Source organism: Grammomys surdaster, unplaced genomic scaffold (genome assembly GCF_004785775.1).
Source record: "Grammomys surdaster isolate TR1022 unplaced genomic scaffold, NIH_TR_1.0 209, whole genome shotgun sequence".
NCBI lineage: Eukaryota > Metazoa > Chordata > Mammalia > Rodentia > Muridae > Grammomys > Grammomys surdaster.
The window spans coordinates 1,403,192-1,430,856 of record NW_021604654.1 but is presented as its reverse complement, the minus strand read 5'-3'; the positions used below and the strand labels follow the sequence as shown (position 1 = coordinate 1,430,856).

At 53.8% G+C, this 27,665-nt stretch overlaps 1 protein-coding gene across 5 annotated transcripts; it reads left to right on the top strand.

Annotated features, from left to right (window-relative positions):
• The first annotated feature begins 542 nt into the window (after positions 1–542).
• On the top strand, positions 543–22,612 carry Dazap1 (DAZ associated protein 1). Of its 5 annotated transcripts, none has more exons than XM_028771557.1 (12): positions 543–730; positions 8,390–8,430; positions 8,780–8,946; positions 9,149–9,214; positions 11,960–12,067; positions 12,661–12,709; positions 15,293–15,375; positions 17,375–17,528; positions 18,568–18,597; positions 18,748–18,888; positions 19,619–19,795; positions 21,757–22,612. In XM_028771557.1, exons 1-12 carry the CDS (start codon positions 702–704, stop codon positions 21,927–21,929), a joined length of 1,218 nt encoding a protein of 405 aa, XP_028627390.1. In that variant the 5' UTR covers positions 543–701; the 3' UTR covers positions 21,930–22,612. The 5 variants fall into 5 exon arrangements, with proteins under 5 accessions (XP_028627390.1, XP_028627389.1, XP_028627388.1 ...); XM_028771556.1 differs by having other exon boundaries at positions 11,957–12,067; XM_028771555.1 differs by lacking the exon at positions 543–730 and adding an exon at positions 2,088–2,194.
• Positions 22,613–27,665: the final 5,053 nt, after the last annotated feature.

Here is a 27,665-nt window from a genome sequence, read left to right as displayed (position 1 = left end):
TTTTTTTAATAACAGTGATCTTGGTTAATTTTTACTTTGAACCCAATCGAGTCTTAACTGAATGACCTTGGACAGGTGAGTCAGTCTCTGTAACCCTTTGTATCATCTTCTGGAAAAAGGGAAGACCGGGAGGTGACACAGTTCAGGGCACGAGGGTGCAGTGCAGCTTGCTTTATGCACTGGCCTCTGAGGGGCGGCCTGGACTTCTTCCCTCGCAGGCCCCCCACGCAAGACCGAGATTCGCGAGTGGAGAAAGAGGAACCCGCGTCTGCGCCTGCGCGCGCCATGAGCGCCCAGCGATGCATGCACGCGCACGCACGCACGTGGCTGCCTCGCTCCGCGCGCCTGCTGAAGGCCAGATAAAGCAGAGAACTGCATTTCCCAGAAGCCTTAGACTGGACGGGGCAGAAGCGCATTTCTCGGTTGTTCCTGCTGCGCCGGCGCAGAGCCCTGCGTCCCTCTCGCAAGCGGGCACGCACGCGCGGCGCGCCCCTGGCCCCGCCCCCGGAGGCCCCGTGCGGGAGCGCGCCCGGGCGTGCGCAGGGCGGAGGCGCGGAGGCACGGGGACGCGCAGCGACCGTTGGCGCGGAGGGAGGAGGCTCAGCGCCGCCGCCGTTGCGCAGATCCGGGCCGCGGCTGCGGGGAGGGACGAGCGGTGACCTTCCGGAGGAGCGGGGCGCAGCGGGCCGGGACGGGGCGCCATGAACAGCGCGGGCGCCGACGAAATCGGGTGAGGCTGTGGGACCGGGCCAGGCCCGGAGCGAGGGAGGCCGGGGTGCCGGGCCGACGGGGCCGGGACTTCAGAGGAGGAGAGCCGGGGTGCTGGGGGTCGCCCCAAAGGCAGCCCATGGGTAACTGAAGGGACCCAAGACGATAACTCACGAGTCAGAAAAACCCTAAATGAAGGTTCATGGGTCGGGGGATCTCGTAGGATAACTCGCCGGACTGTGAGACCCTGAAATGATAGATCAGGGTGTTGAGGACCCCTAAGTGGATCCTTGAAGTCAGGACGGTAATGTAGGATAATTAGGAGTGCTGAGAGACCCCTCATAGATTCTAGGTGGCAGGGAGATTCCAAAAATGGACCGGGTTCTTGGGAACCCTAAGTATTAGATTGTTGAAACTGAGGGATCACCAAAGAATAGATGAGACCCCATAGAGTTACTCTGGGGAGCTGGATTCTAAAAGATAGATCAAGTAATGGAAACCCTGTAAGGTAAACTAAGGATGCTAAGAGACCCTGAAGAATACATAGGAGGTCAGATAACCCTCCCCACCCCCAAAATTAGGTTATGGGTGCTGAGGAGCCCCAAAGTATAGATTACAACTCAGAGAGACCCCATGGGATAACTCATGGATCTGAGGGGTACCGCAAAAGATAAGGGTGCTGGGGTTACCAGAACTGCAGGATGAGGAGGGCCACAGAGAACACATGGAGATGTTAGGGGCTTCCTAAGTGGAGCTTTGGGGCAAGGAATCCCCAGATGATTATTTTGGAGGTGGTGGGACTCTCCAGAGTTCAGGAATTAGGGTGACCATCAAATCAGGAGACTGAGAGACAGGAAAGGATAGTTCAGATGTTAGACCCTAAGTAGAGCCTGGGTGTCAGGGAGACCCCCTCAGATAAAATTCAGGGAGTACCAAAAAGTATGGGTTGGGGAGACCCCAAAAGGTAACTCAAGGTGCTGAGTCCTACACAGGAGTTAGAACTCAAGAAGACTCCAAAAGACTGGGGGGGGAGGCGTTACGTGGATGGGATGGTGGGGAGGATAATTTGAAGGATTGAAAGACCTGCCCAAAGGATAGATTAGGGTATAAGAGACCCCTGAAGTTGAGCTATGAGGTCAGGGGAGATACCAAAGGATAGTTCAGAGGTTGAGGGAACTCCAGAAGAGCCCCTTGGGTCTACAGGAGACAGTAAGCCATAACTGTGGATAAGGAAATAGGGTAGGGAGATCACATGGGGTAGTTCAGAAGGCTAGAGAGCTTTCAACAGGAGCCACAGAGTAGGCCAGAGCCCGAGGATAGTGGGGGACCCCAAAGGGTAGTTAAGGAACTAGGGAAACTTGAAAGGCTAGTTCAGGGGCCTGGGAGAACACCAGATGGGGGCCCAGGGCCCAGGAATACTCCAAAAGATAATTGGCCAAACTGGGAACCACTCAAATGGAGACCCTGAACCAGTGAGGCCTAAAAGGTAAGGAGTCAAAGAGAACTACTTTTGTTTTGCTCGAATTTTTTTTTTTTCATTATTTTTGTTGTTACTTGTTCATAGGATAACTGAGAGGCTGGGGGACTGCATTAGCGCTCAGGGGTCACAGGCGTCAGAGACAGCTCCATGAGTTTGGGAGTTCAAGTGGGTAGAGGGAGACACCAGTGATAACCAAAGATTAGACTAACATATAGCGAGACCCCACAGGGAAGCCTGGAGACTTAGGTTACTCCAAAGGGCCCTTAAGGCCACAGAGACACCCCAAAAGGATTCTTAGTGGGTTAGGGAGACCATAAGGGGCCCTCAGAAACCTGAAAGAAGAACCCAGAAGCCAGGAAGAGCCCCCCACCCCTGAAACGGCTCAATAAGCCAGGGCACCCAGAGCAGAACAAGAACCTCAAGGCGCTAGGGAGCTGTGAAGGGTAGGTTGAGACCTGGGAGGCCTTAAATAGCAGCCTGCTGGTATAGAGACTCTCATATAGGAGTCGGGAGTCAGGAAAGTCCCAACAATAGCTCAGAATACAGGGTACTGTACCGAGTGCTAGGAGGATGGGGTGGGGGGTCCCCAGAGGGACCTTTTGAGCTGTGGGACCTGGTCCTGGAGCCTGGGAGTCAGGAAGACCACAGAGGAGATCGAGGACTGGGGAACCCCAAGTGGGACTTTGTGGGGTCTCTGTGATATCAGAGCTTGAGGCGTCCAGACAAATGTGGAATTCTAAAAGGACCCAGTCTAGGAGCCTGGGCTTCTGTGAGACGCTTGGGGTCTCCCAGTCGGCCTTGAACCCCACTCCTCTGCTGCTTTGTCAGTTTTCTGGCCCAGGGAATACAGAGGGACATCCTGAGTCCCCCGCAGGTGCAGGAACTTGACAGGTTGGTGCACATGGCCAAGCACGCTGAGGGTTCATTTTCCTGCCTCCAACTTGTACCACCTGGGCTGAGGGACAGAGAGTTCTCATGTTGTACTCTGGACTGTCCTCATTCCTCTCAGCCCTCCTCCTTGCATCATGGCTCCTTAAGCAGGTGTCTCCCTCCGTAGGAAGAGTCTGGCTGCCATCTGGCAGACTTCCTGAGGTGGTGGGTGAGCTGCCTAATGCCCTCAGTGTTGAGTGTGCCTGGCACCAAGGACCTGGGCCTAGTAGGCAGTGTGTTTGCATGAGATGGGTAAGGGGTGTGCTTCCTGTGGCTCTGTCCCAGGGTCAGAGCACCTTGCTGAATGGAAGGGTGCTGGGGTCGGGTCTGTGGCATGCCCTTGTGGGTCTGGAAGACCATTGTGGGCCTGGGAGAGAGTTCAGAGGTTGCTGGCTCCATCATCTGTTGCAGGCTTCCCAGCGACAGCATGCACCTCCTGGACATTTAATGAGGTGCCAGACCCTACTGTGCCCCTGCAGCCTTGCATTAAACCCACTGGGCAGTAGGAGCATATGCCTAGACTGGACAAGCCTGAGTGTCTGCTCTGTAGTCCCCAGGAAGCTACCCAAAGGGCGAGTTCTGTGCTGTATTTTGGTACTGAGGCAGAGTTTCTCTATGTAGTCCTAGAATGGTTGCACTGTAGACCACACTGGCCTTGAGTGTGTATACTGATCCACCTGCCCAGTCTACCTCTGCCTCCTGATTAAAGGCGTGCCCTACCACACCCAGCTTTTATTTACAAAGTGAGTTTGAATTGTTTTGTTTTTAATGCTGGGAATGGACCCTAAAGTTGGAAATTGCTGAGCCTCCAAGTGTAGGCTTGGTTACTGAGAAAGCTAGCTGCTGTGCCAGTCAGTGGAGCAGCTAAGGTCCCCCTGTTAGAGTTCCTTGCCCCTTGGGCTGTCTAGATGCTGGTAATGAGGCCTTCTGCAGTTTCCTCTACAGACTGTTGTCCTGGTTCCTTGACCTGTTGAGCCAAGGCAGTCGTCACCTGTAGGTGAGTTGCTGGCTGCTGCAGCATCTGGTGGGGTCTCTGCCCTCATGCATCCACGAGGGACTTAGGTAATGGCAGGAGCTACCCCTTCTTTCTCAAAACCACTGCTGGCCAGAGCCTGTACTGCTGGCCAGAGCCTGTAGTGATGCGGATGTCTTCTCTCCAGGAGGAGGTAGATGATGGTAGCAGAGGGGCCCTCCTTGGGGTTACCTCAAACTTTTTTTTTTTCTTTTTTGGTTTTTCGAGACAGGGTTTCTCTGTGTAGCCCTGGCTGTCCTGGAACTCACTCTGTAGACCAGACTGTCCTCAAACTCAGAAATCCGCCTGCCTCTGCCTCCCAAGCGCTGGGATTAAAGGCGTGCGCCACCACTGACCGGCTGTTTATTTTTGTTTGTTTTTCCTAAAATAGCCCTGGCTGGTCAGAAAATTGTTATGTAAACCAGGCTGGCCTTAGACTCCGAGAAATCCACCTGCCTCTGTCTCCTGAGCGCTGGGATTAAAGGTGTGTTCTATTCTGCCTGGAGCAATTTGTGTGTGTGTGTGTGTTTGTGTTTTATTGTTTTTTTGGGACAAAGTTCCACTGTGTGGCCCTGGCTGTTTTGGAATTCACTCTGTAGACCAGGCTGGCCTTGAACTCACAGAGATCCTCCTGCTTCTGCCTCCCCAGTGCTGGGTTAAAGGTGTGTGCCACCATGCCCAGCCTCCATTTCTTTTAAAATTGTGTGTGTGTGTGTTCATATGCCCGTGCACATGGAGAGATCAGAGGACAACTTGCAGGAGTTAATTCTTTATACTGTGTGCCAAGGTAATCAGACCTGGTGTCAGACTGCAAGTACATTCATCTGCCAAGCGATCTTGCTGGCCCTCCCCTTTCTGCATCCCACCTCCATGCATGCGTGCGTGTTCCAGGTTGTCAGGCTTGGTAGCAAGCGCCTTGCTGAGCCATCCTGTTGGCCTGGAGGGTTGGAGTCTGAAGGAAATGTAGAGGTGGGAGCCGCTGCTTCCTGAGTGTGGTTTTCTTCCTGCATTCTAGTGTTAAGTCAGCCACTGCAGGAGGCTCCTGGGCCCTCTAGAGCTAATCAAGCGAGCAGCCTGTAGTCAGGTGCCAGGGCACCACCCTGAGGATCAGACTCATGCCCATGTTGAGCAGAGGTTCCTGCAGGGCCCTTGGGTGGCCCGGGCCACTTTGCTTTCCAGCTCCTCCAAGGACAGGCCTGTGGGGCAGGGGGGTGGGAAAGGTCCATCTGACAGCTGGTATACTGACTATTGTCAGTGTCACCTGGAAAAGGCAAGGCAGGCACTCCAGGTATCCTGGAAGCAAGGTCTTTCCAGGAAGGCCTGGGTTTGTGGCCTAGGGCACCTCTGTTGACCCGGATGAGGGTCCTGCCTGTGTGGGGTCTGTGCAGACTGTGCGTTTTGTGGATGCTGGGCATGTCAGATTGGGTTTAGTCCCTTCTTGCTGGACCATGGCAGAAGGTGGGATGCAGTGAAAGGCCTGTGAGAGGAGGGGCCGAGCTCATTCTTCATGTATGTCTCACCTAGAGGCCACCACTGCGCAGTGTCCCTACCCTAGGAACCAGCTGCCTAGCCCTGAGCCCTGAAGCACCTCAGACCTCAGCCAGGCCAGCTGCAGTTGCTCCTTCTGACAGCTTATTGGAGGCTACACAGGGAACCTGCTGGGGGCTATTCATCCATCTGGGAGTAAATAGTGGAGAGAAGTTCCCCTTAGCCTTGGGAGTACTTCTTTCATCATTCTGTGTGTGTGTGTGTGTGTCTGTCTGTCTGTCTGTCTGTCTGTCTATGTCTGTGTGTGTCTGTCTGTCCTGTTGGCTGAATGATGGTCAGAAGAGTTGGCCTGGGTTCAGAAGAGTCAGGCATGAGCCGCCCATGGGGTGACTGTTGTCACTTCTCTGGCAGCCATGGCGGGCTTTTGCTCCCTGACCACAGTCCAAAGGCTGTGGATGCTGTCTGTCAGTACCTGCTGTCAGCCTGGCCATGAGTCTGAGCTACTTCCCAAGGGCTCCTGAGAATCTGTCTCTTTCTAAAGATGCTTAGTCTCAGGGCCTCAGGCTTGAGTGGCCTTGAAGAAGAGAAGAACACAACACAGGACTGGAGGCCATGGCAGAGCAGAGTGTCTCTAACACTGTTTCTTTTCAGGGGCTGCCCTCAATGGAACTGAGGTTGTGTTTGGTCCATGTGCACTGAGGACCAGCTGGGAGGGTGGGACCATCCATGGAAGTTAGGCACTAGAGATGAGGCAGGCCCCTTCAGTCACATCCTGATGTCACTTTTATCTGTGGGAGTCATGGGCTTCTACATTCTGTGTCCTCAATGGGTGAATCAGGGAGCCAGCCTAGGGATAGGCAGCAGGGGCTGGGTTTCTCAGGCTCACCCCTGGGCTCTGGATTCCACCATGCCCTGCCAGAAGCCTGGAAGAGCTCTTCTGGCCTCTGGGGCCTGAAGGGAAGTGATGGCTGCAGGTTTCGGGTGCAGCAGCAGAATGTGGGGTGCAGGTACCCAACCATGTCAGGTTGCCCATAAGTGAGGAGTCCACCAGCTCTCCCTGGAGGCACCTTGATTGTTACTGTCACCCATAGTCTGTCCTGTAGAGCTGAGTGGCCTTCTCTAGTCGGCAGTGTGCAGGTGCTGGCTCCCTGCATGGCTGGGCCAGATCAGCAGGCCTTCCTGAGGCCTTCATTTCTGTTTTTACTTGATTGAATATTTTGTCCTCACCCCAGGCTTAGAGGTTAGGTCTAGCCAGAAAGGAATTGAAATCTGCATCTTGGAACATTCCAGAACCTTTGTGAACATGGGCTTGTCTCACTTGATGAACTTTTCTGAGCCAGGCAGAAAGCCTCTGTCTATACAGGCCAGGAGTCCTGCTTGCCTCAGAGCAGGTGGTATCAACCTCAGTAAAGTCCTGTCGGGCTCGCCTCGCCTGCAGAATGGCATGTCACATCAGACATGGCCGACCCCGCCTGTGGCACTGCAGGGTGTAGATCCACTCTGCTGCCTGAAACCAGGAAAAGAGGTGAAGGCACTCTCAGTGCTTCTGCTTGCCTGTGGTGCTGCTTCCCCTTTTTCTTTTCTCCTTTTAAAAAGCCTTTTGTGGCCTCCTGCTTCTCATTCACCTTCTACTGCTCCTGAGTGCTGGGTGTCTCACATGCCTGTGCCACCACACCTAGCACTTGCCCAGGGTCTATACCTGAAACTGCACCTGGGACCAGAGCCTGGACCCATCTGACCGGTTCCTCTTCCTGTGCCCTGTAGCCTCCCGCCTGGTTAGGAAGCCCCGCTGGCAGCAGTTATATTGTCATAGGGCTAAACTTTCTGTGCTTGGTCTCAGTGGGCATTGCTGTGGCCCGAGGAGACGTGGCTTTATGTTAATGAGGCCAGGCCCTGAGCCACCTGTGCAATTGCCTAGGCTGAATCATTTCCCAAGGTTTGGCTTCAGGAGGCCTGTCGTGGGGGGTCACTTGGTCCACGTGAGGACGCTCGTGTCTCCTGGCTCACACGTAGAGCTTTGTTATTGTATGCAAGACAGGAATCTGCCTGCACAGGGCCCTCTGCTTTGCAGCCTGCTGTGGTTTAGTTGACTGCCCATGGGTAGCAAAGGGCAGAGAGTCAGCATTTCCTGTAAGATGGGCAGATTTTTTATGTGTGGAGTTTGACAGTGGTGCTGCTTCTGGGGACCCTTCCTGCTGTTTTGGCCAGAGTATCCTGCCTAGGGTTGGCAAGCAGAGCTTGAGTGTGGCAGCTACAGTGGCCAGGCACTCCTGCTGGGCCCTGCCTCATGACCCAGAGCTGGGGAGGGATTGAATGATTCCTGAGTGCCTCAGGTGACACAGTTAGTGCTCACTGCTGAGGCCCAAGGGCCTTGGAGATGGTGCTGTACAGATATGGGCCCCAGGCATGGCAGAGCCACTGCTAAGGCTCTGTCACCACTGCTGCCCAGCAACTTCATGGGACAGGGCCTAGGCTAGGGTATCGTTGAGTTGACGGAGCATCTCTTGGGCTTAGGCTGTACTCCTCTTCTGGTGGTTAGGTCTCAGCAGAAGCTGCAGGCAGTATGGCCTATCATGGGCGGGTAGCTCTGACGGGGCCTGATCTGTGGCAGCAAGGACATATCTCTACCTGCCATAGTATGGAAGCTGGAAGTCCTTCACTGAGTTCTGTGTGGCCCACAGGTTGACTGAGCATGTCCTCTTCCTGTGGGCTTGGTGTGGGTAGGACAACCCTAAAGGGGTCAGCTGACCCTGAGCCTCTCTTCCCTACAGGAAGCTCTTTGTGGGCGGCCTGGACTGGAGTACCACTCAAGGTAGGAGCTGTGGTCCCGGCCATGAACGGGCTTGCCTCTGGTGCCTGTGGGCTAGCCTTGTGTCCCTTGGCAGAGCTTTCTCTAAAGTCAGCATGCCCGAGTTGTGCTTGTCCGGCCCTGCCTTCCTGTTCCTGCAGTTAGTCCGTCCTTTCTAGCACAAGGCCATCCCCTCGTACCCTGGGCCCTCTCTCCCAGCAGCTAGCTGCTAAGCAGCTTGGGTGAGGCTGCTGTGCTGCATGTTGTTCGTGTGTGCTTGCATACATGGTTGTGTGTGTGTGTGTGTGCTTGTGCGTGCTGAGGGTGTGTCTAAGCGAGGGACATGTGTGCTTTTGTCCCTGTCTCCGAGCAGAGACTCTACGCAGCTACTTTTCCCAGTATGGTGAGGTTGTGGATTGTGTCATCATGAAAGATAAAACCACCAACCAGTCTCGAGGCTTTGGATTTGTGAAGTTTAAAGACCCCAATTGTGTGGGGACAGTGCTGGCCAGCAGACCACACACCCTAGATGGCCGGAATGTAAGTGACTTCATGGGTCCTCCTGTCTTTGCCCACTTGTCTGAATTAGTTGGCTGTAGGGTTCAGGCTATTGAAGGCAGGGTGTATTAGAGGGTAGACCCTTGAGATGACAAGCCCTGGGATGTCATGGGTGAAACAGGACAATGCAGTGCCCTTTCAGAGGAGCTTCCTGCTCACGGCTCCGGCTTGACATTTCCTACAGATTGACCCGAAGCCATGCACACCTCGGGGGATGCAGCCAGAGCGAACGAGGCCCAAGGAAGGCTGGGTAAGGCTGGGCTGGGCAGGGCAGGGCTGGGCTGGGTGCAGTTGGGTGCTCTGTCATTCTAGAGGGTGGCTACCATTATCCCACTCTGCTCACTGACATAAGGGAGATGGGATTCCAGTGGGTGCTGGAGCCGTTGAAAGCCAAGTACCGTCACCTTGGGCTGGGTGCACAGTCTTACCTAGCCCCTTAGCAGCAGGAGCCTACCACCTGTCCAACTGCTCTCATGGTGGGTGGAACCAGACCCTGCTCCACACCTCAGCAATTCCTGCCTGGCAGCAGGCTATGCCTTCCCTTCCACGTGGGCTGGCTGTACAGACAGAGATGGCTGTCTGGGAGGAGTCTTTGCTGATGCTGGGAATGGCCTCCTCCAGGCCTCTACAAGCAGAGCTTTTGTTTGGTGAGCTGGCCTCAGCCTCTCAAGTGCTGGGACCTCAGCTGTAAGCTGCCGTTCCCCAATTACTTTCCAAGTGTATTTGTATTTTTCTACTTGTGGGCATTTTCTTTGCATGTCTGTTTTTGTCCTGCTTGAGTGCCTGGTGTCCAGGGAACTAGAAGAGTCTGTAACAGTTGTGGTTTTTACCACGAGGTGCTCAGAACCAAATTCTGGCAGAGCAGCCAGTGCTCTTCACTGCTGAGCCCTGTCCTCTGCACTTTCCTATTCCGACATTCTCCCTGACAGGTGCGCTTGTGGTGATCAGGAGCCCCGCCCCCTTTCATTTAGGAAAGCCAGTTCCCAGAGGTTGTAGGCCTAGCACAGCACTGTGCTTGCTGCTTTAGAGCTGTTCACATGGGCCTCGGGGTGGGGGTGGGGGTGGGGGTGGGGGTGAGGAACTGCTGTTCATCCATACCATGGCACTGGCCAGTTCAGTCTGCAACTCTTCAGCGTGGGCCAGGCTGCTGAGCCACACTGCACACATGAGCTCCTGCCTGGGGAAGTGCATGTCACTGCTGTGTTCTCCTGCTCTCCAGTCTTAACGGTGTAGCCCAAATCAGCCTGGAACCAAGTATTCTCCTGCCTCAGTCTCCAGATGCTAGGCTGACAGGCCTGTGCGACCAACAGCCAACTCAGAAGTTCAGTCTTGATTGTCCTCACACCAGGGACAGGGCTAGAGCCACAGACAGGAGCAGCAGTGGCGGCAGGATTGGGGGTGGGGTGGGGGGCAGGGCAAGATCCTCCACAGTTGCTCTAGTGTCAAAGCGTTCCTGGGTCCCCTGTGCCCCCAGGTTTTCACATCCAGCTGGTATTCTTGAGACTGCCTATGTGTTTAAAGATTTACTTACTTCATGTATGTGAGTACACTGTGGCTGTCTTCAGACACACCAGCAGAAGGCATCGGATCCCATTCCAGATGGTTGTGAGCCACCGTGTGGTTGCTGGGAATTGAACTCAGGGCTTCTAACCGCTGAGGCATCTCTCCAGCCTGCCTTTGTGGGGTTTTTTTTGTTTTGTTTTTGTTTTTTTTGTTTTTTGTTTTTTTTTTTTGGTTTTTCGAGACAAAGTTTCTCTGTGTAGCCCAGGCTGTCCTCACTCTGTAGACCAGGCTGTGTAGCTCACTGTGTAGACCAGGCTGGCCTCAAACTCAGAAATCTGCCTGCCTCTGCCTCCCAAGTGCTGGGATTAAAGGCATGCACCACCACTGCCCGGTGCCTTTTGTGTTTTTTTAACCTTGCCAAAGTCTTCATCCGCACTGGGAATGTAGGTCATTGGTGTGTACGTCCTAGAATGTGGAAGGCCCCAGTTTTGTCCCAAGCACAAAAAAAAAAAAAAAAAAAAAAAAAGGTCAGGCCAGAAGCCCCGTCTTCACATTGCAGGTTGTTTTGTTTGTTTTTGAGACAGGGTAGTCTGTATCCCTGGCTGTCATGGACCTTACTGTGTAGACCAGGCTAGCCTAGAACTCAGAGATCTACCTGCTTGAGACATTCCAGGCTTGTTGTTACTACTCCTAAGTGTTTTCTTAATTTTGTTTATATGTTTGGTGTCCGTGGACATGAATGCCATAGTACGCATATAGGCGGCAGAGGGCAACTTGCAGTTGGTCCCCTTCTGTGATGTACATTGCAGAGATCAGACTTGGGTTCGGCTTGATGGCAAATGCCCGTATCCACTGAGCCATCCTGCCAGCCCAAGAGTGCCGGCTTTCTGTTTGGGGCTGGCTCTCAGGTGACCTCTACAGCCATCCTGAGTGGTAAGCGCAGGCCCACAGTACCCGCCCTGCCCACAGACCTTCCATTCCTGTGGTCCAAGGCAGTCTGTGTAGTGCCCAGGGGAGTCCTGCAGGCAGGCGCCTGTCTCCTGGTGTCCGCAGAGTAGCCATGCAGTTTTGGGATGTGCTCTGGCTTTAGCTGACTCAAAAGCGGATAAGCTGGGGTAGCAGTGGTGGGGGTGGGAGACGCACACCTTTAATCCTGGTACTTGGAGGCAGGGGCAGGTGGATCTGGAATTGAAGGTCAGCCTTGTCTGGGTAGTGGGTTTCAGGAGTTCAGGGTTTCAGACTGCCTCAACAAAACAGAACATCAAGGAGACACCTCACAAGAGGCTGGGCCAGGGCTTTGCATCTCCTGTCCCAGCATCGCAGAGCCCAAGGCAGCAGGGCTGCCATGAGTTTAAGGCCAGCCTGGGCTACATGGTGAGACCATCTCAGAAAGAAGTACAAAGCCATGGAAAAGGGTTGTGTGATAGCCAGCCTGTAGGGGCATATTCCCTCACAAGTCACTGACTCCTCCTCCCCCGCTTCTTGACAGCAGAAAGGACCCAGGAGCGACAGCAGCAAATCCAACAAGATTTTTGTTGGGGGCATTCCCCACAACTGCGGCGAGACGGAGCTCAGGGAGTACTTCAAGAAGTTTGGAGTGGTGAGCTCTGCGCGCCACCATGGCCATTCCTGGCCCCATCTCCTCTGTGCCCTCAATACCTGCTTCTCCTCATCAGTGTTTCCTGGGGTTTTGGGGAGAGCAGGGCAATGGACAGGAGCTGGCAATGTCTGGGAGGCACGCATGCTGCCTTGTGGTGACCAGGCAGCTAGCCCTAGTTAGACCAGGGCCTGTGCCACCTGGACACCTGGGTTTATGCCCACAGAGGATTCTGCTATAGGAGTGGCTGGCCTGGTACTGAGGCGTTTGCACTGTCTCACCTGGCATCTTCCAGATGCTGGAACTCTTGGGTGTGGTCTTACCTTTGGGACAGGATGGCACCCTCTGCATGCTGTTGGGATTCGAGCAGCTGGGTGGGGCAGACAGGACAGTGGGGCCTAAACTGCTAGGTATTGCACTGGGGTGTTAGCAGGCACGGCGGCGTCCTGCTGACCCTGGGTGTATGTCCATCAGACTTCATCCCAACACAGATGCTGGTCGTCCTTTAGCTGGGACCTGGGACCTCCTGCAATGGGCTGAGTGGGTCTGTGGCACCTGCCTCCACAAAGTCTGCCTCAATCATGCTTTGTCCACAGGTCACAGAGGTGGTTATGATCTATGACGCGGAGAAGCAGCGGCCTCGAGGTAAGGGCTGAGCCCGTTCATCCTGACCCATGTCCTCCCCTCAGATGGCAAACTATCTCGCCCTAGACAGGCCACGGTCAGACGCTGCACAGATGCTGCCATTGGGCCACATGCCATACACCGTCCACGCCCTCTCTCCCTCCCAACACACAGACCCCTCCACATGAAGACGAACACCACCTTGTTTCTGAAGGTCCTCCAAAGCACAGGCACCTTACCTCATCCAGCTGTCCCAGCCTGCCATGCTGACGCCCTAGCTACCCACACTCCGTCTGCTCTGGCTCGGGAGCAGGAGACAGCCGTGCCCTCCAGCCCTTTCCTTTTGCTGCCTGTTGGTTACCCTCATTTTTGGTTCAGCATCCATTTTGGACCAAAATGCTCCACGCCACAGGACCCTCACCTCACACAGCCTTTCACACTCTGTGTCGGTCAACACACACAGCCTTCATCCACGTGTTCTCTGTCACCAAAGGCCCTGTTCAGGTGCTCGTGGCGCGCCACCACTCAGGAGCATAGTTTGCCATTTGAGCCTCCTCACTCGTCCAGGACGCACTGCTCACTCGTGTGGTTTAGTTGTTAAGTCTTAGTCTTAATTTACGGTAGACATACATGCTTAATGACGTACATAGTGTCATAGAATATGGTACCGTTAAGTAAGCTGTCTCCTCTTTCTGTGATTGTCTGTGATTAACGATGTCTCTCTAGATCTCTCTCCAGGTGCTAAGTTAAGTCACACAGGTACAGGCCCGCCCGCAGTCAGAGGACGGAGCGGCTTTGCTCCCGTGGGGTGTAAACGAAGTTTCAGTGTGTTTGTCCCGCTGCTGCCTCTGACACAGCGTTGTAGACAGCCTGCCCCGGCTCCTCCCCCACGACCCACGGCCTCTTGCACTGTGCCTGGACCCAGCCAGCCCGGTGGCTTCAGACACTCCCGCCGTTTGAGAGAATGTCAACTTTTCACATGTCTTCATCACTATGTTGTGTTCCAAATGCCGCCTCTGACTTTGCGAAGCCTCGGTGTGCGGGACTCTGAGGGCAGCTCCTAGGTGCCCCCGCCCACGGCTGACACAGCTGCCGCCGCTGCCCTCCCGCCACCTGGGTGGCCTAGCCAGGCCTAGCTAGTGTTGCTGACCTGTGCCGGAGGGGCAGCAGGAGCTGAGCTAAGAGCTTTGGGACTGGCGTGTGGGCCTGTGTCCCCTGGGGGCTTGGGAGTGTCCCATTGGGTGGCAGATAGCAAGGGTTGGGTCAGCAGGGCCCCCCCCCCCCCAGCACTTCTGTCTTCTTGGCTTTGCTGACTCCTCGAGGGTCGGTCTGGTGGATCTCAGGGCTCCTCCTTCCTCCTTCATGTCTGCTGACTTCGATAGCAGGCCATCTTGTCCCCCTACCTCTCAGTCCCCAAGCACCCTGTCTGCAGTCTCCTTTATTCTCCTCTGTCCTCTGTCCTCTGTCCCTGTCTCCTCAGCCTTCAGCTCTGCAAGAGTCCACCTTCATCTGTCTTCTTTCCTGCCCTGGTCCTCTGCATAGGGCAGCAGGAGCCCCGCCCCACCCTGCCCTGCTGCCCCTCCCATCCCACCTCTTCCTACTTCCGTCTCTTTCGGCTCTTTCCTTCTCCTGTCCTCTTAGGGTTACTTTCCAGGTTCAGCCCCAGCACCTCATCTCATGAGTTTGTGGTCCTATCCCTAGGCCACTTCTTCCTAGCTCCCCTGTCACAGTGCACAGGGACCCTTGTCACACATCCTCTGTTCCCCGTAAAGCTGGTTCTCTTGGAGCCCTTCTGTCTGGAATCTCCTCACCCTTTGTTCCCTGAGGTCTCTGGGCCTGAGCGCAGCTGCAGGACATGTTAGCGCTCAGTTCTGCCTCGGTGGAGGCCAGAGACCCTGCCCCTCCTGCCCCTAGTCGGGTGGCCGCGCTTGCCCCAGACCAACCAAACTTCGTTTATACTGCCACTTTCTTGTGTTTGGGAAATGCTAAATTTTTTTTCCTTTGAAATTTTCTTTTTTTTTCTTTTTTTTCTTTTTCTTTTTTTTTCCTTTTTTTTTTCTTTTTCCTTTTTTTTTCTTTTTGATGACACCATGCCTCTTGCTGTTGCTGCTGACAGCAGAATTTGACCTGCTGGAACCCGTTGTGGCCTGTATCTTTGTGTATTACTGTATTTACCTATATCGTCTGTGCATAGAGGCGTAGGACTGTTAGACATAGGACTCTCTCCGTGGGCTTAGCCAACAGTGTTGGATAAGCCTGGCGAGGCGTGATAGGAACTGCACTCGGTACCGCCTAGAACAGCGGGGGCTGCTGTCAGCACTAGCTGCGAAGCAATTGCAAACCCCAGGGGAGAAGCTGGGTTTCAGAAAAGCCACACACACCACACACACACACACCCCAGGCACCCCTCTTCCCCATGGCCAAACTCAGCCCAGAGAAGGGTGAATCTCACCCACTGTCCCCAACTTGCTGTGGGCCAAGGCCCCTCTGCACACAGGCTTTGTCTGAAGCCCAGCTCGACCCTGCGGCCGCCCTGATACTGTACATCACCCTGTTTTGTGTCACACGCCCTGCTACCTTGATTCACTCTTCGTCGTTGGCTAGGTTTTGGATTTATTACTTTCGAGGACGAACAATCAGTGGACCAGGCTGTCAACATGCATTTTCACGACATCATGGGCAAAAAAGTGTGTAGTTGTAGTTTTATTTTACCTTAAGACCAAGCCAAGCCTTAGACAACCAGGGGCTTCACTGGAAAGTGGGTGCTCCCAGCAGGATATCCATGGGGCTGTACCCCTGGATGGGGAGATGGGATAGAGGGTGGGGCCCTGGGAGGTGGGGGACCTTCAGTGAGACCCTAGAGTTGCCTCAGGCTTGGTTTCCATGACCACTCCTTCAGATGTGGCCCAGCCCCTTCTGTAACTGTGACCTTAATGTGATAAGGAGGAGCCTCCACGGGCCTGAGGTCCAGCTCCAAACTGAGCACTGAAACATCCTGAAGGATTGGTTTTCTATCGGGTCACTTACTGTGAAACTCCGGGACCAGCCACATGCTCTGATAGCACTTAACCACGTGCAGTCAAGTGACCTTTGGTGTTCCGTCTTCATACTGTGTTACTGCCAAAGAGGGCAGGGCAGGCCCAGGGCCTCAGCTCTCTGTAGCCGCATGCGCAGGGTTCCTATTCAGACCTTCTGAGGCCCACGCCAGCCTCCTCGGCATGCATGATTGCCCCAGCTGTGTCAGGCCTCAGCCCTGAGACTAGCTCCACCCACCACTCCTGTGGCTGCCTGTCGGTGCTGGGCCCCAGTACAGAGAGACAAGGAAGTCTTAGGCTCTGGGACCGTGCAGCGGCCCAGGCTCTGGGCTTCCGGCTCTCCTTTGCCCAGACAGACCCCAGTAAGATGGGGCAGCCTTGTTTTGACACTCCCTGCAGCCTCAGTTTAGCCAGCATTCAGACTGGAGAGTACAGCAGCTGGCCAGCAGTACAGAGTGCTGTGTGTAGTGTGACGGTCCCCATCATCCCCATCCCCAGGTCCTCTCCCCACGAGAGCCCAGCCTGCCCATTGCTGACCTTCACTGGACACTGCAGCCTCTGGGGGACTAAGTGTTCAGAGTTGGGCCTGCATGATGATTCAAGCCCAGACTGAGAAGCCACAGCCCAGGTTCCTCTAGTCTTGGGTGCACACTGCTCTGTAAGCAGGGCGAGTCCCCAGGGGCTTGGGGGCTCATTAACTTGGAGCTGTGTTCCTGCTCTCACACTGCCCCAGCTCACAGCATCTGCTTCCCACGTTTCCACTTTAGACCGCTCTTGGGCACTGGCGGGGGGTGGGGGGTGGGGGTGGGGCTGTGCTTCTGCTGGCAAAACACTAAGCATTCAGCAGAGTGCTTAGTTCCTGCCCTAAGGCCCTACTGGAGTCGGTGTTCTGGGCTTAACTCTGGGGACACAGGCAGCCTGGGCAGGGACTGCTGAGTAGTCAGTGTGCCCTTGAAAGGGAGTGGGGTCACACCCTGGCCTAAGTAGGCCATGCACACCAGCTTCTGTTAGGGTCCCTGTCTGCTGTCCCCTGTCTTCTTGCTGGACCAGGGCTGGGCTGCTGCCAAACACAGTATGAAGGTTGCTTACTGATCCCAATGTCCATTTTATTGCATGTTTGTTGACTTTTCTGTTAGCTGTATCGTAAGGTTCTTACATGCATTCCCTCTGACACGCCTTTGAGTTAACTGAGACTCTAAGCATTAGCCTGGGGAAGGTAAGTCTTTATCTTCCACTAGACATTTTAAATAATTGAGTCAAAGCCAGCGTGTTTCTCAGGTATGCGGGGGGGGGGGGGGTGTTGGCTCTTTGGGTGCAAGGTGACTGCCTTCTCTCTAAGCAGGGTACCCCTCGGTGCCCCACCTTGGCTGTCTCCCCAGGGCTCTTTGGCCTCCTCCTGCTGTTTGCAGTGGAGGGGCCACAAGGCGGCTTCCAGATGCATCTGTTGTACCTGAGAAACATTTTTTTTATAAAAAGAAATTAAACAGCAAACTTTTTTTTTTTAAGAAAGAAACTTCCTGGCCTAAGTAAGCTTATCTTAAGTACTCACTTTAAGTCGTAAGGCGTTAAGTGTAGTCATAAGTCACCACGGGTGTCTGAAGGGCAGGGGTGCCGCCCTGGCTTCCCCCTAAAGTGCACTCGGTTTGTTTAGGTGGAGGTTAAACGGGCTGAACCTCGGGACAGCAAAAACCAAGCACCAGGACAGCCAGGAGCCAGCCAGTGGGGCAGCCGAGTGGCACCCAGTGCAGCCAACGGCTGGGCGGGCCAACCCCCACCAACGTGGCAACAAGGATATGGCCCACAAGGTAAGGCACAGTGTGGTGTTGCCCCTGCTAGCACATCCTGGAGGTGTTGGCGGCCTCCCTGTTCTCCAGTGGTGGAGCAAGCACCAGCACAGGAGTGGCTGCCTAGGAGCTAGGCTGCAGGAGGCTTGAGGGCCAAGGAAGCATGCAGGCATGCGCTAGGGCTCTCAGTATCCTTTGACGAGCATGTGGTGTCACCTTGGCTAAGTGTGTCACCTCCTGTGCCCAGTCCCTGGCTGGCAACAGTAAACACAGGAGCTTGGTAGTGGCTGCCTAGGAGGCCCCAGTCTGCAGGTGACCACTCCGATTTCTACAATTTCCCTCTGACCTAAGTAGAGCTGAAAGTTTGTTTCCTGTGGACATGAGCTTAGGTCACAGACTGCATTGATGTTTACTGCTGACAGACACCACAGCCTCTGGACAGGTTCCTTCCTTCTGGGGACAGGTCCACTGTGTTGCCCACTGTGCTAGCCTTGGTCTTCCCAGTCTTCTGCCTCAGTCTCAAAGGGCTAGGATGGATCTCTGTCACCCCAACACCAGACCACTGTTAGCCACCGTGTGTTTTCACTCTGCTGATGGCTCTGCTGGTGGCTACATCCCCTCTGCTGCAAATTGTGTGTAACCTCCCAGTGCCTGTTGATGATGGGGGTGGGGACAGGCTTCATCCAAGAGATTCTAGCTGCTTCTAGCTGATATAGCCTTGGCAAGTATTGGCTCTCTCTCTAAGTGCTAAACACCAAGGGACCTTGCTTATGACACAACCCCTTATTGGATTTTCCTTGTTGCTCTGACAAAAGCAGCTTAAGGAAGTTGCAAAGGCTAATGGTTTGAGGGTGCAGGCCATCTCTGCGGAACAGGTGCAGCAGAGAGAGGACCTGTTGCTTGGGTCCTCCTTTTTATGAGGTTGGGACCCCAGCCATGGACAGCCCTTCCTTCCTTACACCTATTGAAAAACTTGTGCGTCCGACCAAGAGTTCCTGGGTAACGCCAAGGGAAGTCACTGACAGACTAACTGGCCCCTTCTCTTCTGGTTTCTGTCTAGGAATGTGGGTGCCAGCAGGACAGGCTATTGGTGAGTCATGTGGAAAGGGGCCCAAGTCTACACCGCAGGCCTGGTGCTGTGGGCACTGGGTTACTGGTGTTGGGGGGAGACCATGGATTTGACCTGGGGCTGGGCTTGGCCGGGCCGTTTACCCAACCCTTACCAACTCTTGTGTTGCAGGTGGCTATGGCCCACCCCCTGCGGGCAGAGGAGCCCCGCCCCCGCCCCCACCCTTCACCTCCTACATCGTGTCCACACCGCCTGGAGGCTTCCCCCCACCACAGGGCTTCCCGCAGGGCTATGGCGCCCCACCACAGTTCAGTGAGTGCTACCCCTTCGGACAGACCTGCGTTTCAACTCAGCCATGGGGCTAGGAGTCCATGGGAGCTTCTCGGATTGTCGGGCTGTGCTTCCTGTAGACTTGGGCCGGTGACGTCTGTGGACTGTGCAGTCAGCGTATAGTAGAACTCTGGGAAGGGGCTGACCCAGGATCTCCCCACCACACACACACACACACACACACACACACACACACACGCACGCGTGCGTGTTTGGTATTCTCAGTGGGCGCATAATAGATGAGCCTCGCACCCTACCCATACTGCCCAAAGCAGGGCAGTGCCTAGGCCTAGTTCACCTGGCCTAGCTTGCCTGGTCCTAGCAGACAAAACCAGCTCAAGTGACTGACCTTTCTGAGTAGTCTGATGCTGTGTTTAGTGGTGGCTTCTTTCTTCTGGTACTGAGGTGGAGGCCATGGGCTCCTGCAGCTACACAGGCGTGTTCAGTGCATAGCTGCATCCTGGCCTGGTAGTGGCTAGCTGTGGCTTGCAGTTTTCCCCTAGAATTCCTGGCTGTGTACATTACCACCTGGTGCTCTGGTCTGGTTCTGTCCTGAGCAGCCTGTCTGAGCTGTCTCCTTGGGATGCTGGCCCTAGGCTGAGTCCCAGCCTGCTCAGTGTCTGGTAGGCTGTGCTGGGTGGGCACTGTGGCCCATCCTCGGTCAGTTCTGTGGCTGGCAGACTCTTCATGCCCTGCTCTCCTATCCCTACAGGTTTTGGCTACGGTCCTCCGCCCCCACCCCCTGATCAGTTTGCCCCTCCAGGGGTCCCTCCTCCACCTGCCACCCCAGGGGCTGCCCCGCTGGCCTTCCCACCACCTCCGTCTCAGGCTGCCCCAGACATGAGCAAACCCCCAGCAGCCCAGCCGGACTTCCCCTATGGTCAGTATGGTAAGTGGCTGTGGCCAGCTGCTCCCAGAACAGCCAGGAGCAAGAGAGGCTACCACACAGGATTCTGGGATGCTGTACCCTCATCTGGTGCCCCTGTGGGAGTGTGGGTTCCCAGGTTTCCCGTTGAGCCCTTGGTCAGGATTTCTCTAGGCTCTACCTTTTGCATCCGTCTTCCTGGGGAAGTCCCTCTGTGGTGCAGTCATAGCCTAGGACAAGCAGTCTCTGGTGTAGGCAGAGGGGTGGGGGAGTGTGTGACTGCCGAGTGTGTCAGCTGCCTGGGACCTCGTGTCTGTTCTTGCCCCTTTGGAGCCCAGTACTTGGATGGGGGATTAGGTCAGAGAAGTGCCCAGGCTCTGCACTGGCAGCTTCTTGTGGCACCGGGGCCTTGTCATGGTTGATTTAGGGCTGTGTTGAAAGCTGCTTTCTCTTCTGCCTCTGCCGTTGCTGCAGGAACTCTGTCCTCACTGAACTATGCTGTGCACAGTTGTGATGCTGCCCTGGGTTTAAATTGCCATTGTCACACATGCTGGGCCTGTGTCCCTTGGAGTGACAGCCTCAGCCTTAAATTTTTCTTTTTTAAGCTTTTCATTTTCAGTTCTGTGTATGTGTATGTGCCCTGGCACTTGAGGGCAGTCAAGAGGGAACCTTGGGGATTTGTTCTCTCCTGTCAGTATGTTTAGGAATAGAGCTCACCCAGTCCTGCTTGGTGGCAACCAAGCACCTTACCAAGTCTTGCCAGCCCTGCCTTCCTCCTTTCTTGTTCTTTGCTTGGGTCTTACTCCCTTACAAGCCCAGGCGGCCTTGAACTCAGTTTCCCAGTGGGCTCTGGTGACTTCTGTGTCCCACCACACCTAGGTTTGTTTTTGTTGCTGTTGTATTTTGTTGGTTTGGCTTGGCTTCTTTTTTGAAACAGAGTATGTAGCCATGTAGCCCTGGTTAGCCTTGAACTCACAGACATGGGCTTGTCTCTGTTTCCCAGGAGCTGAAATTGAAAGTGTATACCTCCACGCCTGGCTCCTGTTTTGTTTTGTTTAGAAAGAAATTCTCTTTTCAAAAATTATTTCATGTGTACTTGGGTGAGTTCATGTGTAGCACATGCATGCAATAGCCGTCTGAAGCCAGAAGAAGGCGTCAGACACTCTGAGAACTGCAGTTACCGGCTGCATGTGAGCTGCCCTGTGGGTGCTGGGAACCAAGCCCGCCTGGGTCCTCTGAAAGCAGCCAGCTCTCTGAATGGAGGATTGACTTTTATCGTGGCATTTTCAGTCACAAATACCGTGTGCTTGGATCATGTTCACATAGCCTGCTTGCCTGAAGTTGATGTTTGAACACCACAGAGCGCTGCTGTTTGTAGCCACGTCTGCATGTCTGGTGAGGTAGCACTGAGCTGCTCACCCTTGGCGGCCGTTGCTCTCCCTGGGTCTGGTCACCAAGTCCCACCAACCAACCACGAGCCCAAGCCCATGGAGCCTATCTGTGCTGCTGCTCAGGCTGGGAGGTCTCCCTGGCTTGTTTTGCTTACTGGCAGGGCAGGCAGGAAATGGTGTCATCTGCCCTTCACAAAGCTTCACCCCTAAAAAAATAAAATATAATAATTTTAAAAAAGCTTCACCCCTGATAGAGAGATTGTCAGCGATTGTTCAGGAAGGCTGGGCTTAGCAGAAAGATTTATTGGGAACTTGGACTGAACCCAGCACTGTGCTGTCCTGTTCTCCACAGCTCGGGCTGTGCCTTCACGGTGTACTGAGCACCCCAGTTCTGGCTCTGTGTGTGTGTGTGTGTGTGTCTGTGTGTGTGTGATGCATCAGGGTAGGGTGACTGGCCACCAGGGCCACTGTGGCACCCACAGACCCGAAGCCTGAACAGCAGCCCCTGGGACAAAGCCAGGTGGGGTGCTCTGGCAGAACCATGGGCTGGGCCACTGTCCCTGACCCTGAGCTAAGCAGGTTTTCTCCCAGCAGGTTACGGGCAGGACTTGAGCGGCTTCGGCCAGGGCTTCTCGGACCCCAGCCAGCAGCCGCCCTCCTATGGGGGCCCCTCTGTGCCGGGCTCAGGGGGTCCCCCCGCTGGTGGCAGTGGCTTCGGACGCGGGCAGAACCACAACGTGCAGGGCTTCCATCCCTACCGGCGCTAGCCAGGGGGACGGCAGCAGGGCAGGATTCGGGACTGGCGAACTCGTGACAATCACACACTCGGGACAAAATAAATGCCCCCTCGCCGGGGGGGGGGGAGGGGCAGCGGAGGCCGCGTCTGGACTGAGGTTTTAAATATATTTCTTTTCTCTGACCCATCAGCACAATAAAAACACGTCACTGGTTCAACAACAGGGTTTAAAAAAACGCCTTCAGCTTTAATTCAGAATTTCAGGTTTCTTTTTCTTCCTTTTTTTTCCTTTGAGATTATTTTCTTGAGCCTTTTGTTTTACCGTATATTGTAAACTTTTATGTTAAAGAAAAAATATACATTTACAAATTGTGAGATTTTTAAGAGAAATTTTCTACGATGTATACTGGCTTATTTTTTAATTTAAAGCAGGGTTCGGGTGCGGGAAGCGGGGGCCCTGGCTCCCGCCGGCGCGGGCTAGGGTGCGGGCAGAGACTACTGCGTGCGTTTGGTTTTTTGTTCATTCCTTGCTTTGAGCGGCTTGTGTGGCTGCGGGTACACAGGGCCCCTGGCACAGGTGGCAGTGCTGAAGTCACGGGTGGCCTGGGCCCCACACGGGGCAGGCAAGGCCTTGCTGGAGGCCCCTCAGTAGGGCTCAGGTTCCCATTGACCAGTTTGACCCGGTTTGAATAAAGCAGCGTGTTTGGATCAGAACCTGAGTGCTGTCTGCTTGTATCTGTAATTCTGGTCTGGTCCCCTCTGTCTTTCCCCTTGTGCATTGGAGGACCTGCCCCAGAGAAGTGAAGAGAGAAGTGTGTGTTCTGGTCCGAGCCCTCTGAAAGCAGGAGGGAGGGCTGGGTACATGGAGTCTCTGGCCTTGAAGTGACATCCACACAGGTGGTTTTTGGTTTTGCTTTTTGCTTTTATTTTGGTGTGAGGGGGGCTTACATTTTGTGTGGACAAAGAGCAGACATCCGCGGGAGGCTCCCGGTTCTGTGAGAAGCACCTTAGTCTACTGAGCCCCTTCTTAGCCCTCAGGCTATCTACTTTTATGTACCGAGGTATTGGTCTGCCTCTGTGCACCATGTGCATACAGTGCCACCAGAAGACATCATGGCTCAGTCCCCTGGGACTCTGGTGAGCTGCCTGCGAGTCACCAGGTGGTGCTGGGAACTGAGGCCAGGTTTTCTGGAAGAGCAGCTAGTGGGGTGTTTGTTGTTGGTTCCTTATGGCTTTCACATCATGCATGTCATTCCCTCACTTAGTGCCCCACCCCTCCGTACCTGTCCTGTGCCCCTGCAATCTCCCCCCAAAAGAAAACATGAGAAGTTAGAAGTTTCCTTGCCGTGGAAGCTGTAATGGGCCACACAGTCCACCCTTTGTCCACGTTCCTCCATGTGTTCATTGCCATGACTCGCTGATCTGGTTCATGGCCTCTGGCTTCTGCTACAGTGTCCGAACAGAACCCTCAACAGGAAGCAGCCAGTGCTCCTAAGTTCTGAGCCATCTCTCCAGATGGCTCCAGACCCTTAAAGATACCTTTAAAGTATGGCCAGACACAACGGCAGAGTGTGGCGAGTTTTGGTTTGGTTTGGTTTTTGGTTTTTCAAGACGATTTCTCTGTGTATCTCTGTCTGTCCTGGAACTCACTCTGTAGACCAGGCTGGCCTCGAACTCAGAAATCCACCTGCCTCTGCCTCCCAAGTGCTGGGATTAAAGGTGTGTGCCACCACTGCTGATCATGGCGAGTCTTACTGAAGTGTTGGGAGAAAGATTTGAGGGACCCAGAGGACAGGGACTCCAACAGATTCAACTAACCTGGACCCTTGGGGGCTGGTTACAGAGACTGAACCATCAACCAGAGTGAGCGCAGGCTGGACCTAGGCCCCCAGCACATATGTAGCAGATGTACAGCTAGGTCTTCTTGTGGGTCCCCCAAACAACTGGAGCAGGGGTTGTCCCTGAGCCTGTTGCCTGCTGTGGCTTCTGCACCCCTAAATGGACAGTCCTGTCTGACCTCAGTGACAGAAGACAACTGCCCTCAGCAACTTGATGTCCAGCATGGGATGGGGTGGGGACTGACACCCAGAGTAAGGCTTGCCCTACTAAGGAAAATGAGTGACCGACTTAATGAGGGGGTGCTGGGGGGGGAGAGAAAGCGCTGATATTGGGCTGTGAAGTGAATACATTTAATTTTAAAACTTCAAATTTAAAAAAGTATGGCCAGGCATGGATGCCCATACCTTTATTTAATCCAGAGGCGGGTGGAGCTTTGAGTTCAAAGCCAGCCAGGTCTACACAGTAAGACTGTCTCAAAAAAGTTTTATTTTTTTTTTCTTCTTGTTTTGTTCTTTTGAAACAGGGTTTCTCTGTGTAGCCCTGGCTGTCCTGGAACTCACTCTGTAGACCAGGCTGGCCTCGAACTCAGAAATCTGCCTGCCTCTGCCCCCCCCCCCCGAGTGCTGGGATTAAAGAAAGACGTGCACCACCACCGCCTGGCTATTAAATTTTTTTTTTTGTAATGAAAGCTAAGATATCAGTAAAGAGCACATGTTCCTCTTACAGCGGACCCCGTTCTGTTGCCAATCCCTACATAGATAGCTCACAACTCCAGTCCCGGGGGATCTGGCCTTCTGGTTCCTGTGGGTACCACACACAGGTGCAACGAGGATCAAATCTGTGACTCAGTATTTTCCTTCAGCACTTGAGGGTCATCCTGGGCTACATGAGTTTGAGTCCTGCCTGGGCTACATGAGACCCTATGCCTTGTTGTTTTTTTTTTTTGTCTTTTTTTTTTGTTTTTTGGGTTTTTTGTTTTGTTTTGTTTTTTGTTTTTTTTTTTTTGTTGTTGTTTGTTTTTTCAAGACGGTTTCTCTGTGTAGCCCTGGCTGTCCTGGAACTCACTCTGTAGACCAGGCTGGCCTCGAACTCAGAAATCCTCCTGCCTCTGCCTCCCAAATTCTGGGATTAAAGGCGTGTGCCACCACTGCCCGGCAACCCTACGCCTTTCACCTCCCCCAAAATATGTCAGTACCAGCAGCCCTGAGGAATCAAGAGAGACGCCTCAGCCACAGCTGGGGGAGGGGCCAGCACCCACCAGTGCAAAGGGAGATGGACCCGTGTAGACTGCTTACAGGTTCTTGTGACCAACTGGGGCCACTCCCACATTATGCAAAGCCTCAGGGGAGGACCTTAAGGAGGCAGAGAGTATTGCAGCTACGAATTTGAGACCAACATGGGTTACATAAACCCTGTCCTCTACCAAAAAAAAAAAAAAAAAAATGATGTGGGAAGGCAGGTGGAGACATCCGCCTTAACTGCAGCTCCAAGGATCTAATGCGCCCAGGCCCAGTGCCAGCATCCATGTCACTAAGCTACGGACCGACAACACACCCTTTTTAAGTTATTTAATATAAAAGCCCTGCCTTGAAATAGTCAGCTTGGGGCACATGCAGGGACACTGAGCCACACTGCCGTCCTTACCACAGAGCAGAAACTTTGTCATTACTGTCTCTGGACCCAGGCTGGTATTTCCTATCCCCTGCTTGTTCTTTACAGGGGGCAGGTGCTTTTTCTTGATTTCTGCAGTTAACGGCTCCTGTTATGTTAAATTGTAGAGTCAACAGTTTTCACATGTGCATTTGTGTGGACTACACATACACACACACACACATACACACACACACACACACACACACGTGGATGCATATGTTGGAAATGGCTCGGAGCTCGGTTAGGATCTCAGCGGCTTCTCCCACTTAGTGAAGGAGGCAAGGCCTCTGGTTTGTTTGTTCGTTTGTTTGTTTGAGACAGGGTTTCCCTGTGTAGCACTAGCTGTACTGGAGCTAAAGCTGTACACCAGGCTGACCTCAAACTCAGAGAGAGCCACCTGCCTCTCTCTGCCTCTGGGGTGCTGAGATTAAGGTGTGCATCAACACCACCCAAGGCAGGGTCTGTTAATCAAACCAGGACATCTACCTGCCTCTGGGGCATGCTGGAATAATAGGTGTGTGCCACAAGCCCTGTTTGTCCTGTTTGTTTTAAGACCTTTCTCAGCTAGGAGGCAGTGCCTCTAGTTTTTAATCTCAGCACTCCAGAGGCAGAGACAGGCAGAGCTTTGAGTTTGAGGCTAGCTTGGCCTTTAGAGTGAGTTCCAAGACAGCCAGGGCTACATAGAAATCTTGCCTCAAAAAAAAAAAAAAAGGGGGGGGGGGGGGACTGGAGAGATGGCTCATCGGTTAAGAGCACTGTTCTTCCAGAGGTCCTGAGTTCCCACCAACCACACGGTGGCTCACAACCATCTGGAATGGGATCCGATGCCCTCTTCTGGTGTGTCTGAAGACAGCTACAGTGTACTCATATACATTAAATAAATAAATAAATCTTTAAGAAAACAAAGAAGGGGAGGCAAGTTTGATTTGGTGAACACAGGAACTCACAGCAATCCCACTTGAACCCCAGGTGAGGAATAGTCCGTTTATCTCTCTGAAGTGTATGGCCATCTGCCTGCATGGATTCTATGCATTGTGCCTTTTGCTCAGAGGCCAGCAGAGGGCTTCATATCCCGTGGCCCTGGAGTTTTGGTGGCTAGCGGTCACGTGGGTGCTGTCCTCTGGTGGAGCAGCAATGGCTCTCTAAGCTGAGCCATCTCTACAGCACCCACCTCCCAGTTTTAATTCTGAGGTGTGTTCTCCCAGCCCAGGCTGACCTGCAGCTCCCCGCCCTCCTGTCTGGGCAGCTTGGAGGGTAGGAGTCACTATACCCAGCTGAGACTCAGACTGGAACCCAAGGCTTGGTACACATCCTGCAGTCACTACCCATGCCCAAGAGCTGCGCCTCCGCCTTCGCCTCCTCCTCCTCCTCCTTTTTTTTCTTCTTCAATTCAGATGTACGTATTTTATGTGTTTTGCCTGCCTGTGTATGTGTGTACTATGCATGTGCCTGGTGCTGGAAGCAGAAGAGGGCGTCAGATCCCTGGGATGAGAGTTATGTATGATTGTGTGAGTGCCAAGAGTGAACCCCAGGCTTCTGGAACAGCAGCCAGTGCTCTTAACCAAGGGTCTCACTGTACCTCCCAGGCTGCCTTCAGACCCCTGGGCTCAAGAGAGCCCCCTACTTCAGCCTCCCAGTAGGTAGGTGGGACAAATGGTTTTAGGGACACACACACACTCACCAGGGCTAATTCCATTCTCTTCACATGTCTGTGCTCAAGTAACAGACCCAGCCATGCACCAGCTTAGTAGCTTACTTTGGATTTAAGCCTATTACAGCCTGGGGATTGGCAGGGAAGCCACACCCTGCCCCGCCCTACCAGTAGCTCTGCCGTTGCAGTGCGCCCCTAACTTCCTCCAGTGAGCTTTGAACTCCTGACCCATTCCTACTTGCAACGAATAAGAATTCAGTAAATTCTTGCTGTCAAATGAATCACAGAGTGTGCACCTGAGGTAGCCACATGCCCCGGAGCATCCCTGTCACCCCAGAGCCCAGGATGCTAACATTGGAGGACCCTGAGTTTGAAACCTGCTAGTACATAGTGTGGGAGACCTTTCTTTCCCTGACTACACTCCTCTCTTCTCATTCTCTCTCTCTCTCTCTCTCTCTCTCTCTCTCTCTCTCTCTCTCTCTCTCCCTCCCTCCCTCCCTCCCTCCCTCCCTCCCTCTCTCTCTTTCTCTCCATATGTGTGTGTGTAGATAGGTAGGTAGGTAGATATAGATGATTTTTTCCATTTTTTTCTTTTCTTTCTTTTTTTTTTTTTTTTTTTTTTTT